The sequence below is a fragment of the Acomys russatus genome, chromosome 17, assembly GCF_903995435.1.
Source record: "Acomys russatus chromosome 17, mAcoRus1.1, whole genome shotgun sequence".
NCBI lineage: Eukaryota > Metazoa > Chordata > Mammalia > Rodentia > Muridae > Acomys > Acomys russatus.
The window spans coordinates 53,341,721-53,356,901 of record NC_067153.1 but is presented as its reverse complement, the minus strand read 5'-3'; the positions used below and the strand labels follow the sequence as shown (position 1 = coordinate 53,356,901).

Here is a 15,181-nt window from a genome sequence, read left to right as displayed (position 1 = left end):
GTAGTGATTTTGATTGTTACACCTACTTTAGTCATCGAAAATATGGCTTTTGAATATATCTATTGAGAATATCTAAATAAGACATATTTCCAGGACGATAACACCAGATTTTTAAAAATAATTTATCAATGAAACAGACTTTAGGATACATTCTTAGTGCTTGTTAGTCACTCTGCCGTGACAGTTCAGTGGGAGCACTGGACTTGTGGCTTTTTCCTGTAATTTTAGTGTCCAGCAACCAGAAGGAAAGTCCAGAAAAAAGTGATGACTGACTGAGCTAGTTTTTAATAGCAAAGTAAAATTGAAAAGTATTGTTAATAATCATACATCTTGGGGCAGGAGTGAAGTGGTGTTTTACACAGCACCCCCCACATTTTCTTTAATAACTGTGTGATCAAGTTTCAGTTGTCAAGTTGAGACCATTTCCCTAACTAGGAACAAAGGATTAGATGGCACAACCCAGCTGGGAGTAGAGGATTCCTGGTATATGCTCTTTAGAAAACTACCCTGTGTCCTACCTTAAGCTGCAAAGTTTAGATGAAATTTACAGTTCAAACATAGCCTCTGCCGATGAAAGCCTGAGACTTGTTCTCCAGGCTAAGCCTAGCCCTTTCTCCCAGCCCCAGCCTCATGCACAGTGAGGTGGTACAGTGCTGCCCTCTCCTGGAAACAGCAGCCAGTCCCAAATGCCACGCAGCCAACTGCTCAGCTCTGCCCTGTATGCTGTTCAGGGAAGAGAGCATACGTGTGCCAATAATCATCTAGGAGTTGCTTTATGAGTGTTCGTACTCAGAGACACCAGGAAGTATTTTACCATCATCATGTGCTTGTGACTACAGAACAATATAGTTCCCTGGATCTTCATATGTGCACAGAGCGGTCTGTATAGCTCTCTAGTAATTTGGTCAACAGGCTTTTCAGTGCCTCTGTTTACAGGTAATATTCACATTTTAGACAATTAGGTTAATAAGACTGATTTTGTCATATCCACAGAACTAGAATAAGAAATCAACTGTGCAGATAATCAGTGCTCAAACTTATGAATCAGTACTTTATAAAGTTTTAAGATTTTGCTAAACTCAACATCCCATCTCACTTAAAAGTTTAGACAATATAATCTTAACTCGAGCCAAAGTAGAAATTTATGACCTATCTACGTGTCCAGATTCTCTGGTGGCTCCTGGACTATGTCTCACTTGATGTTACAGTATTGTGATAAATGTTCTGATTTCTATTTAGGAACTCTAAATAGACATCTCTGTTAAATCAGGAGTTCCATTCTTTTATAGGTGTACGTATTTTGAACTGTACATTTTAATTTTCCGAGTGCATGTTATATACTGTTTAATACTTGACACATCTTAACAAATTTAGTCTTTTCATTCCTATCTGTGACATACAGAGTATCTCTTGAAAACTGCCACTGTCCCATTTACCAAATCATGCTAGCCTATGCTGTATCAAAAGTATGGTATATTTTATGGAGATTTTAGTGATATACATATAAATGTTTTTAAGTTATTTTATTGAACTTCAATATTTATATGAAGTTACAATCTTTTTTTAAAGAAAGTGTCAGTGCCAGAACTGTATAAGAAAACAATCAAATAAAAGTAAAGACAATTCATTCTCTCATACTCTTCCCTTCTTCAGTTCTCGTCTTGGATTTTAGTATCTACGTTACACAGTGAACACACGGTGGGAACTATAAACAAACCATGCTGGTTTTATTCATTTTAATTTTATGTGTATGGGTGTTTTGTTTGTATGTAGATCTGCACACCATGTGCATGGCTGTTGTCTGTGAAGGCCAGAAAAGGCCATCAGATCCCCTGGACCTGAAGCTACAGAGAGTTCTGAGCCACCATGGCACGGTTCACATAGCCTTTTCCTCACCCCCTCTACTGCCTTTTCTGTCAAAGGGTTGAATAAGGCAAAACCCATCAACAATGATAACAATTGTAAAGAAGGCATTTGCAGATATTCAAATTCCTGCAGGGACTGCATGTCCTGAAATCAAGATCTATGCTTTTCATTTAGCTAGAAAACTGTGCTGTTCTGCATTAGCCAATCACATAAAAACTTGCTGCTGATCTGACCACTCAAGAGTGTAGGTCATTAAGAATGAAATCTCAGTGGGACTCCCTCTGGGTGGACTTGCCTGCTTGCTTAACTAAGTGAGGCTACACACCTTTCTGCAGAAGTAAAACAGTTTGGCCTTGCCAAAGCACTTGAGATTGTGTGGTCATTTTCTTGAGATGCCCCAGACCCATTTATTATGGCTTAGCACCTAACCTGAGGTTCTCTGTTACTGAGGGTCCAGAAGAGTGACTCCAATCCTGGGAGTTGCACTCAGCTCCTTTGTCTTGGTAACCCTAGAGATGGTGATATCACCTGGTTCTAAACTAAGGGAAACACAAAAAGTAAATCAACAATGCAAACAAAGGGGCCCAAAGCAAGCACTAGGGCAACAGGATAACTGAGCATACAAGCCAAGGTCTTAAAAGATTGGACTAAACAAAGATGCCTGTTCCTTAGCCAGTAATGGTTTTTTGTATTCACTTTTCCCAACCTTCTATGCTAGGATTTTGTCTACCTGGAAGGAGCTTGCCTCTGCCTTGCACATACTGTCACAATGTCTGTACATTGTTGTGTCTAGAAAACAGTGTTTTCTTAACATCATCCTTTCCCTCTGGCTCTTAAAATCCTTCTGTCCTCATTTCTGAGCAGTTCCCTAAGCCACACTGGGGAATGGACTGATCTCTGGTAGGCTGACCACACTGCAGGGCAAGGCCTGCTCCCACAACACGTACTAGACTGGATAGAGGGAGAGAGACTCAAAACTCAAAACTGGGTGGGGTCATGTTGTTGTCCAAGGGTTGCCCCTGCCCATTCCCAGCTGTAACACAGTAGAGCCAGCCCTGAGGGTGTGAACTTGAGAGAAAGCTGGCCCTGCCCCTCATGTACCTTGAGGTGGCATGGGGGAGGGAGATACGCCCCCACCCACCTCCTCACCCCTTGCCACCTGGCCCCAGGGTCATGAGGGCTGGAAAGCTGTCCCAACCCTCACTTGCTGCAGCACTTGGGGAAGTGGGCAGGCCCTGCACCTCACCTGGACAACACAGTAGAGTTCCGGTGGCATGAGTGTGTGTGAGCAGGCCCCACGGGCATGAGAGCAGGAGAGCTGAGCCTGCCCTTTGCTTGCTGCATCATTAGGTGAACTAGCTGGGGCAGTGATGGAGCAACTCACCCTGGTGGTGTGGACAAGGGAGAGGCTGCAAGATGCCCAGATCAGCTGCCACGCAGGCCCAGATCCAGGGCTTTGAGTTGTCCCACCCCAAAATCTACCTCATCTATAAACTGCTGGAACTTGTGAAAGGGCTGGTCCTGCAGATCCAAAGCTGCAGGGTCTCCATGACACAGAACAACAACAGGATAACCCAGAGGAGTCCCAGTGAGAACCAGTATTGATGGTGTCACAGAAGCCAGAGGCCTCGAACCAGACCAGTGACTTACTGCAATGAACATTTGCAAGTAAAGACGTGTGGACAAAAAGGTATATGATATGACACACTGTGACACATTACAACTTGTTTTGTTTGTTCAATTTTTACTTTCTTTTGAGGGAGAAGTTGCAAGGGTAGAAGACAGATATAAATGGAGAGGGAAATAAGTGGAATTGGGATTCATGATGTGAAATTCACAAAGAATCACTGAAAAGTTAAGAAAAGAAGCTGAGACCCCCTGCTCAGAGGGAAAAAAGCTGAACTCAACTGAACAGTAGACTTAGAGACACAATGAGCTGCAAAGAAGACTCAGCTCAGACCGGCTGCCTAGAAGAAGCAAAAGCTAGCAGAGCTGCTGGAAGAGATTCAGATCAACTGTGGCATCTGGAAAAAATACCCTTCTAACCTGCAGGATGTGTAGTGTGCTCCAGGTTTCCAGCTTCCAGTTTTATGAGGTGTCACCTGTGCTGGGGTGGACTTTGGTATGCAGGTGTCTTTGAGTCATTTCTGCTCCTGTAAGTAAACTCTCACTCATATTCCTGTAGTAATCCCAATAAAACCCATTGGTTTACAAAAGAAGAAAATATGATTGAACCAGAAATATATATACTCTATGTTTCATTTCTTTTTATTTCTTCCTTTTGTTGTTGTTGTTTGTTTGTTTGTTTGTTTGTTTTTCAAGACAGGATTTCTCCATTTTCTCCACATAGCCCTGGCTGTTCTAGAACTCACTCTGTATACCAGGCTGGCCTCCAACTCAGAGATCTGCCTACCTCTGCCTCTTGAGTCTGGGGGATTAAGATGTGAGCCACCACTGCCATAAAGATTGTTCCTTATGTTTCAAATTATGTTCCTTACGTTTCAAATTGTTCTTATGTTTCAAATTAACTCAGTGTGTGTTCGAGTCATTTGAAAATACAGAGCAACTCTAGCTACAAAATCCATGAAGGACTCCTAGATTGTGGCATATACTGAAAGAAGTCACCCCTGATGGAACTGAAAAAGTAAGTCATCATCCAATGTGAAAAATCTAAGAAACATTTAGTAAATTTGAGGGAGGTACTTTCTATAAAGTCAGTGATCTCCAAGTACAAACTGTTTGGTGAACCAATCAATGATCCTACAACCTGACCTAAAATGAAGTACTTTCTCAGGATTGATTAAAATAAAATTTATCACCTGTGGGAGTTCTCTGGTGGAATTTTGGGGGTCACTTATATACACTATTATATCTGAAAATAGCAATACTTTGACTTCCTCCTTTCCAATATGGATCCCTTTGATCTCCTTTTGTTCTTATTGTTCTAGCTAGAACGTCAGTACTATATTGAAGACATATGGAGAGAGTGGGCAGCCTTGTCTATTCCCTGATTTTAGTGGAATTTCTTCAACTATGTTCATAGCAACCTTATTCATAATAGCCAAAATCTGGAAACAACCTACATGTCCCTCAACCAAAGAATGGATAAAGAAAGTGTGGTACATTTACACAATGGAATACTGTACAGCTATTTAAAAAGCAATGGAATCTTGAAATAGATGGGACTAGAAATGATCATCCTGAGTGAGGTAACCCAGACCCAGAAAGACACACATAGTATATACTCACGTATAAGTGGATATTAGCCCAACATAGATGTCCACTTAAGAGTCTCCACTCAGCAAGGAGGACAGATGCTCAGGGCAATGCTGGGACTTGCTACTGGACTCCAGATGAGAGTGGTGTGGAAGAATGGAGAGATGGAAGAACCCAGAGGATTCAGGAGCCCCGTAAGGAGACCATCAAGGCCAGCAGATCTGAAACCAGGGGGGACTGCACAAAATGTACCAACCAAGGACAATGCATGCAGTAAACCTAGACACGCCCTAATCTGATATAGCCAATGGACAGCTCATTCTCCACGGTTATGGAGAAAGTGGGCACTGTCTCTGGCATAAACTCTGGTGCCCCCAATTTGATCACGTCCCCTTGATGGGGAGGTCCGCAAGCACACAGAGCAAGGGGAAGCAGGCTATCCGGATGAGACCTGATATGCTGTGGTCAGATGGTGGGGGAGGAGGTCTCCTGTCAGATGTCTAGGGAAGGAGAATATGATGAAAGAGGGAGGGAGGGAGGGAGCAGGAAGATAAAAGAGAGGGGATAATATTCCGGATACAATCTGAATAAATTATAATAAGGATTAACAAAAAATCAAATTTAAATTGACCATTTCAACCATAATCCACTATCAATATATGATGGCTATTTTGGCTGTCAACTTGACTACAACTGGAATTAGCGAAAACCCAAAAATGGCTGGGCACACCGGTAAGGGATTTTTGCTTAATGAAATCATTTGAAGTGTGAGGGTCCACTTTTAATCTGCATCTTTGAGGTAGAAAGAGATACCTGTAATCTGGGCCACACCTGCTAGAAACCTATAGAGAAGTTTTGGAACAGGCAGCCTCTCTCTTTGCCTGCTTGCTCTAACCCTCACTAGCAAGTCAGTGCTTTGACTGGCATTAGAGCCTACTTTTTCAGGATTCTGGCATGTACTGAAGAAAAACTGAGACATTCAGCCTCATGGACTTAACAACCGCTAAGTTCTTGGACCTTCTGCTACAGTCAGTCATTGCTGGGGTGGCTGGACCACAGTCTTTAAGTGTCAAGTACCCCTACGTGTCTTTTTGAGCTACATTGTTTAATCTCATTGTGTGTATCCACCTGTCAACTCACAAAATTAATAAAAGCCCATAAAACAAATGATGTGGCAAGTATCGTTCATATAATGGTCAGTGATTTAAAAAGCTAAGGACTGAATAGCAATAGCAACCAACCAAGTTAACTCTAAAAACGTGTGACAAAAGGACCTATATTCTCAGTACAGCAGGTTATCTTGACCCTAAAAGAACTAAAAACACTGGGATATCAGCAATATTTAAAATGTCTCTAAGTTAGTATAGTTAATGCTGGAAGAGAATCATCCTAGGTGTTTCCCAGTCATTCTTACAGATAGTTTTCCAAACACAAAAACAGTTCAGTGGAGCCAAGACAGATTGGAGTTCACAAATTGTCCACCAAGACTATTGCTGCATTACTGAAATGGGCCTTCTTAGGGTAGATGGTCAATCTTGAAAGTCCTCAAGATGATTTCCACCTGGTTCTGTATGTGGACGAAGATGTGCCACTGAGGCACGCCCATTAAAAAATGACAGTGGGATTGGCAAGCTGGCTCAGTAAGTAAAGGTCCAGAGTAATAACCTAAATATCTATCTCTCTCTCTCTCTCTCTCTCTCTCTCTCTCTCTCTCTCTCTCTCTCTCTCTCTCTCTCTCTCTCTCTGTGTGTGTGTGTGTGTGTGTGTGTGTGTGTGTGTGTGTGTGTGTGTGTGTGTGTTCACAGATTTCTTTAGAGGATCTGTTCACTTCCTCTTTGCAGACCCCTTACACATTCATAAAGTCTATTTTGAAGTCCTTGCCAGTGCTTCAGCTGCACTGCATTTCTCAAGGCCCACTGTACTAGGGTTGCTGGGTTCTAGTGGAGACACACTGTCCTGGCTGTTACTGTGTTTTAATGTTGGTGTCTAGGCATCTGGGTTTGAGGAGATTCGGTGCTGATATCTGGTCTTGTCTTTGTTGGGTGGGTGTTTGTCCCTTGGCTCCTGCTGCCCTTTCTGGTTCTTAGGAAAATGTGGTGGTTGTGGATTGTCTGGGAAGGAATGCTTCTAAGATCCTGAGATCCTGATAGCTGTGGCCACTGGGAGGAGGGGTGTCACTGTTAGAATGTGTTTCTTATAGAATTATAAACTGGGCTTAGTATTGAAAATGGCTTAGAGACAGGAACAGAGAATGTCCCCAGAAGGGAGGAAAACAGGTTGTGCCACTAGGATCTGCTCAATCTCCTGGAAATTTGCACCAAGGCAGCTGATAGTCTACAGAACTAAGGAGGAGTCTGGGGATTGGACTTGAAGCAAAGGAAGAAAAGTGAAGACAGAAAGACCACCTACCTGCTTCCCTGGCCTGTGTGGCCCATGGTTTCCCAGAGAGTGCCTGAGGAAGCAGGAGGCTGACTCAAAAGGATGGTGTGGTGAGAAAGCCTGTAGGGGGAGATCTGTGTGGTCCAGAAGAAGGGAAGCCTGTAGCAGGTGGTCTGTACAGAACTAGGGATCAGAAAGTGGGATTGGATTTGGAGGAGAGGATGGACAGTGAAGGTCTGAAGATCATCCTGGCCAATGTGGCTAGTGGGCTCCCTGGGCACTCATCTTAACATTTGTAAAGAGAACATTTGTTTGATGATATCAAAGTTTAAATATCAAAGTTTAAAATAATTATCAACAGACATAAACCAATTGTATATATCTTAATCCAAATAAGGATGAGTAAATATGAGACTAGCAACATATATAATGGCACCAGACATATAAATATTAAGAATGGCAGTATATATGTGTGTGTGTGTATAATTTTCTACAAATAAGGCTATTAAAGAATAATTAAATACAGAAATATAACAATTGTACAGAACAATAGTACTTAGAAACTCCCCCTTTATGCTCAGCTCATTTTCTCATTACTTATTATGTTAATGAAGATCTGAACATTTTGTTTTGCCTGCCAAGGTTAAATGAAACATGACCTCCTAGTCTGAGATTTTACAGTGAGTTGTTTGTGTTTCCTGCCCTCCAGTGGTGTCTGCTGTCATGTCTTCCCTGTAGCTGCCAGCCTCTTGAATGGAGGATGCCTCTTTTAGGTGACCACTGGGACCACCTTTACAGGAACACTGTGAAATGATGATGGTACACTGTATGGCAACATCTGCTGTTGCGGCCACAACGGGCTCTCTCTCTGTCTGGACCCCTGAGTCACATCGCCCTGCCTGAAGTGCACAGCTACCATTGAGTTTCTTTTGTGATGTGTGCTCTGAGCTGCACTGGGACTCTGGGAATGTATCAGCACTATTTTTCTCTGAGGATTGGTGAAAATTATCATTCTGTATATGAGTTTTGGCACTGTCTTTCACAGTTATGTCACCTAACTGATCTTCCATCTTTTCTAGGCAATTATGAGTTGTTTCTGTAGCTTTCTTATTTGAATCTTCAATCTGCTTCTGAATCTGATCTTCATCTTCGGATATCTAAAAGAAATCAAAGAAAAATTTGATGAATTTTTAAATCGCCATTTTAAAACAGTCTTTAAATTGACAGTCTAGGAAATTTTGGAAAATTTTGATAAGTTACAAATGAAAGCCCACATAACATCAAAGATTGGTGAAAGACTCTTCCAGTTTCCAGAGAGCTGTGGGTTTTAAAACAGCAACAATAACAATAGTGACAGCAATAACAATGCAAATGAGAAGGGCTCTCTTGTATTCTCAGCACTGCAGTCACAGGCTTTGTCATCCAACAGCACTCCTCAACTACTTAGCAAGAGCAGAGAAGGAACATGTTTCCAGGGAGCTGCTGGTAAGTGTAACCTTGCTCATTCGCTTCTTAAGTGGAATACAGCAGTTACATAGCTGTTATTAGGCCCATCCCATGAAAGACAGAGTATCTAGCCAAAGAAGAAAATGAAGGTGTCAGCTTACTGGAAAGTCAGAGGTTACAGTAAATACTGCATCTGTTATATAAAGGAACCAACATTGTTGACTTCCATTAATGAAACCACTATATGGATATATGTATTGTTCGCTGGAATTGTAGCTCAGTAGGAGAATGTTTGACAAGAATGTGTGAACCTAGCATTTCAATCACTCCTGAGGAGAAGAAAAATAAAATAAATACTGATTATTCAATCTGAAAAGTAGAGAAACGAAATTTAATGACAAAAAACTAAAACGGGCTCTAGACTTTAGCTGACTGACACTGGGTAGCAAAAGTAGCCCAAGAAATGCACTGAAGTTATTGAGCACAAACTGGGGAGAGCAAGTCCTGTGCAGCTTATCTATTCTGCATGGAGGAACACAGCTGCTCTTTTATTACATGCATTACATAGATAAAAATAAAATTCATCAGATAATCATACACCTGAAAAAACTAAGAAGAGCATTATGAAGAAAGAAGAAGCATGAAGAATAGGCAGAGAGCATGGAGCACTATGCAGACAAAGCTGCGGGCCTCATGCAGACTGGGGAGCCATGGAAGAACTCACTGCAAAAAAAATGGTGTGCTGACACTTGAAGCACAGTAGTGAGACCCAAGAAGCAGACTATATAAAGGAATGGATCAAGGACATCCGTGTGAGATGGCAAAGAAAACAGGCAGTACTCTGCGAGACACGGGTAGAGAACAGGACTGCAGGAACAGGATTCCATTTGCTCAGGAATTAACGCCAACAATTGTCAACTGGAACCTCTTAAAACCAAAGCAGAGAAGAACCGGCAAAGTAGTATGTGCAGATCAGGAAACGGAAGGGAGAATGTTAAATGCAGACGGAAGTCAGTTTTCACAGAGTCAGAAGATGCTGTAAGCAACTAAGATGGGTTAGTAAAACAGAAAACCACTGATTGAGAATAACATTAAATTTGTGCTCTCAAATTTACTACTCAAAGAGGAAGTTGAGGCAAAAACAAATTACTAAGATCTTTTGAGAAGCAATTATAGCCATTCAAGAGCAAACTGGTGGGAACACAGAGTAGGCTTCTAATGGGAGCGGTTGAGAAATAGGTAAATTTGCAATTGATCAGGGGAAGTGAATGACTGTGGAAGGAAGCAGAGTAAGGTTAACTGTTTTTCTAGACTTCTTAAATGAACACTTCAGTATACTCAAAAGATGTCTGTTGATATAGGAAATACCAAAAATCTTAAAAGAGGATTCAGTTTGAAGTATGAAAGGGTAGAGATTCTCTTAACTATCCAAGAAATGCCCAAGTGCCATTTCTAAGGTGTGTGACATCATTGCAGCTTTAGAGTGCAGGCTAATGGAAGTGGGGTCCTGTACAGAACCCTGGTCATCACAGCATCATGTAGGGATGAATTAGAGAAATTACATCATTTCTACCAAGATCAGGTCCTTATAAGCTGGAGGCTGAAAAGTTTGCATGCTGGATAGTTAGTTAGCGTGCCACAAACTAGAGTCATCCGGGAATAAGGGAATGCCTCCATCAGATTGCCTGTAAGCAATTCTATGTAGTTCTTTTCTTGATTAATGATAGATGTGGCTGGCGGGGTAGGAGGAGCAGCACACTGTGGGTGGGGTCACTCCTAGGCAGAAGTCCTGGGCTGTATGAGAAAGCTGGCTGAGCAGGCCACGCAGAGCAAACCTGTGAGCACTGTTCCCCATGGTTCCTCTCTGCTGTGTTTGAGTTCCCTTGCTGATCAACTAGCATCAAGACAGCTAAGCCAAATAACTCCTGTCTTGTCTTGGTTTTGTACATGCTATTGTAATGCTGCTAATCAAAGTGATAGAATGGACGCTAGGACAGTCTGGCAATATGGAAGTCACTGGAGTCCTTAACACACAGTCTGGATGGCAAACAAGAGGCCAGAGGTAGGAGAAGTAAGGATACAGAGTGAAAGGAAGACTGTTCCATTTAAACATAGATTATCAGAAGTGCGACTTCTCCCACTTAGAACATACAACATGCCACTCTATTTAGATTTCAGTCTTTGACAACACTGGACAGTTTACCTCATTTTATAAGCTCCAAGGCTATATTTTTAATGTTTATTTGGTTATTCTATATTTCAAATTATTATAAATCTTAAAAACCATTTAAGATAAATATATCATGTATTATGTTTAGATTATACATTTTATATGATACATTATGTGCATATATATACAAGCATGTGAATATTGATGTATCTTGATAAGAAACTTTTGTAAAAATATAGTCACTATCTTTATAAATGTAAATCATTAATGCTCAGTCAAATAGTTGATTTTACTTTTTTGTTTAAATTTTCTGACATTAATACACTTTAAAATTGCTTATTTTTTTAACTTTGAAAGTCTAGTTTGTTTGTATATTTTTTATTTTTTTATTTCTACTATTGGCTCAACTCTTTTCAATATGAAAAGTGACAAAAGTGATTTGAAATTAATACAACATGCATTAATAAGCCGAGAAGGAATGACTTGCCAAGTCAGAACTGGAGCTGAAGGTACTGTCTGTTGGCCGCGGAGAGTAGCTGGCCGACTGGCTGCTCTGCGAAGACTCCAGATCTGAAAGAGATGTTCCACTCAAGGTGGCGGATGCAACTCATCTCTAGCAAAGCAAAAGGCATCTACGTTTCGCTAACATTACAGCTAGTACTTTAAAATGTGCCAAGTTTACTTAAATTTTTGATGTTTAACACCTCGTTTTACTAGCAGGATAAATGGGTATTTTGCCTGTAAAAGGCTTATATCTACAAGTAAAATATTTACATAAAATTAGAGAAAATAGGATTGGCTTTTCAATATATGAACCATTTTTAAGAACAAATCTTATCTTAAACTGTGACCCAGGAGGGAGGAATGAAGCACGTTTATCAAAGCTGAGCCATCAGGCCCCCGCTAGCCTAGTGAACAAACATCACAGTGCAGTCAGAGCTATGTCCAGTGGCCTCTAGCACTATCTGGTTAGTGAGTTATCTCTCAATTCTAAGCAAGGTTAGAATGAAACTCACTATGCAGACTAGGCTGAACCAAATTCACAGAGATCCACCTCCTTCTGCCTCCAGAGTCAGGGATTAAAGGCCTGTGCCACCATACCTGGCCCCATTTTCATTATAATTTAAAGGCAAATAAATTAATACAAATTGTAAAAGTTCACCAAATATTCTAAGTATCCTTGAGGACCAGATAACCAGTACAGCTGTTCTAGGATGCCTAGTAGTCACAAAACTTGTTAAGGACAAAAAGTCACTCAAATAAGTCACTCAAAGTCACTGGCATATATATGCTTATAAATAATTAGTATACAAGAGGCAGGGAAAACAGAGAGGGCATAATAGATGTAGCCAGATATAGACTATAAAGGGTGCATTCCTTAATTAGAACCAAGAATCTTGAAAACAGCCCTGGGCTGTGCTCATGTTCAACAGTTGGTCTCCAGCTGTGGCGAGGCCAAGGCAGAGTGAGAGCTGTGTGATCATGGACCACAGTGAAATCTTGCTCCAAAAACAAACCAGAAGGTAATATCGGGAAAATGTGAAACATTGCTGACCTAATTAATAACAAAAAAGTTAACAGCAGAAAGTACCCTGAGTTTGAGTGATGATAACAGGTTACATATACAGGTGGGCATGTGATGATTCTTACCTACTGCCTATGGAAGGCAGAGGAGACACTTAGGCTCTGGGAAATAATTTTGTGTTACCGTGAAAAGGTAATAAATGTGCATCATGTGAAAGGGTGACTCTATTCCTAGAAATATACCCAAAACAGAAATTTTATATGTGTGTTCCAGAAACATCAATAAGAGTCAGAATCGCCAAGGACAAAATATTAACAATGCCAGTATCCACTGTCAGAAGATGGATGAATCAATTAGAGCATGCAAATGCACAGAAGGCTGGGCAGCAAAAACAAAACAAACACCTAATATGTGACAGCCACAAATAACCAAGAGGGGAGCCTCAAAACATAATCCCTGGTGGAAAAGGAAAACTGGGAGGAAAATCAGGACTACAGTGACCTCTAAGGACCATAGTGGGAAATGCAGTCGGGGACATTTTCTAAAATAGTTTGTCTTAAACTACACATACACAAATGTGTGTGTGTGTGTGTGTGTGTGCGCGCGTGCGCGCGTTCCTTGTTACTATTTTGTGAAAGAAAACAAGAAATTTTAAGGAATTAATTTTACTATAGTCTATTCTAAAATATCTATGAAATACATACTTGCTGGTGAAATTCAAAACCTTTAAATTTTGATTTCTACTTCTTTATTTTTTTAAATAATAAGGTTATCACTCACAGATTTTCTCAGTAGACATTGACCCCCCTTTTAAAGGGCACATTCCTCTTCCTTCCATTCGGATCTAGAGGAAAGAGTCAAAAATTTAACAACCCTAAGTCTCATAGTAGTGTTCATTTATATCTATCCCAGCTGCCTATTTTATGCCACTTTTGCTTTATATTACTTTCATTCAATAAAGACAATTTCACAAAGAAAAACTTATCCAAATAAATTTAAATTTCAATAGTCTTAGGAACATCAAGAACAGAGCAGACATTTGCTAGGAAATCCGTTACGAGCAGAAGGAAAGGTGCCACACTATCCTGGCGCATGCACTTGAAAAGTGCACGACATTATAAAGTACTGTACTTTTTCTGGCGGGGATGTTTTTAGGTTGGATATCACTTACTACTTCTTCTTTTAAAAATATAGCCAACGTGTAGAATTCTAAGTCTCCTACAGGACACACAATTGGTTGTAATTTCACTACTTTTTGTGTAATTTGTGATTTTTGTTTCCTTTCTCATTTTTTAAAACCATGGTGTTTCCTAATTTCTAGGAAGTGAAACAGGTTAAACAACTGGGATTCATTTGTTGTTCTGTTCTAGATTTTAACAAAATCTGATGAGAGAATATAGCTACAGATGTCGCTGCTAAGTGTCTGAGGTGCACTTTATAGCACCTCACTTTATAGCACAGACTTTATGAATGCACTGAAAGAAGTGCTTTCTGTCTTTTGGTGGGACGCTGTGCTGGAGATACTGCATAGCTGCCTCCCTTTTCTCTCCAATGTATAAAGACAGTTTACATTTCTAAGCCCACTTCCTGGTTCCAATTTCCATGTGAGTTACTTTTCTATTGCTATAATAAATCATCCTGTCAGTGGAAACTTTAATAAGTTTAATTTCGAGGTGTGTGGCTCAAGATGGCTGAGCACAGACAGGCCTGGCAGCATTAACAGCAAGACTTACATCTTGGTTCAAAATATGGCGGCAGAAAGAGACTGGGAACAATGCAAGTCCTTTTGAAACCTCAAAGCCCACCTCAGGGATGCACTCTCTCCAACAAGGCCGCACTTCCTAACCCATCCCAAACCGGTCCACCAATTGGGGACCAAATACCCAGAATTATGAACCTATGGAGGTCATTCCCATTCAAACCACACAAAAGAAGGACACACACACACACACACACACACACACACACACACACACACACACACACACCAAAAGGAAAGAAAGAAAAGAAAAAAGGAATTCCATTTTGGATCCAGGAGAGGCGGGCTTCACTTAGCCTGAGCAGCAGCATTTCATACTTGCTAGGATTGCAAGTGCTACGTGTTCTTTCTTTTCTTTTCATGTGCACTGACTGTCTTTACAACAGCCAAGTTATATATGGTCTATATTATACACACACATAAGCAATGGTTTTTGTTTTTAATCTCTGTAACTATGATCTAAAATTATAGAGCTTTTTCTTTTTTTACTTTGACATCTTTTAAGGTTAAAAAAAAGACAGCCCCTTCACAATTAATATGCTAATTTCAAAGCACATGTCATTCCTTACATTTTATGTAGGAGTGTGGCTTCATTTATTTTCTACCTTAATCAGGTGTTCCAGTATGGGGGAGAAAACATAAAAATGGGGAAGGGGCTCCAACTGGGGAGCAAGAAGAGAGCTCAATACAGGAGGAGACAGAGGACAAAGGACAAAGGACAAAACATCAAAGGTTAAAGCTTCCAGAAATCATACTCTTTTCTATTTACCTAAAACTATACATAACACATGTAAAGGTATATGTGTCTGATATAGGATAT

At 40.6% G+C, this 15,181-nt stretch overlaps 1 protein-coding gene across 1 annotated transcript in view; it reads right to left on the bottom strand.

Annotated features, from left to right (window-relative positions):
- Positions 1 to 8,123: 8,123 nt before the first annotated feature.
- Positions 8,124 to 15,181, bottom strand: part of C17H12orf40 (chromosome 17 C12orf40 homolog) — a 54,144-nt gene continuing 47,086 nt past the window's right edge. The window contains exons 11-12 of the mRNA XM_051159377.1: positions 11,565 to 11,647; positions 8,124 to 8,618 (exon numbers count right to left, since the gene is read on the bottom strand). Of these exons, the coding sequence (XP_051015334.1) occupies positions 8,124 to 8,618; positions 11,565 to 11,647 (578 nt within the window). The remainder of the gene's footprint in view (positions 8,619 to 11,564; positions 11,648 to 15,181) is intronic.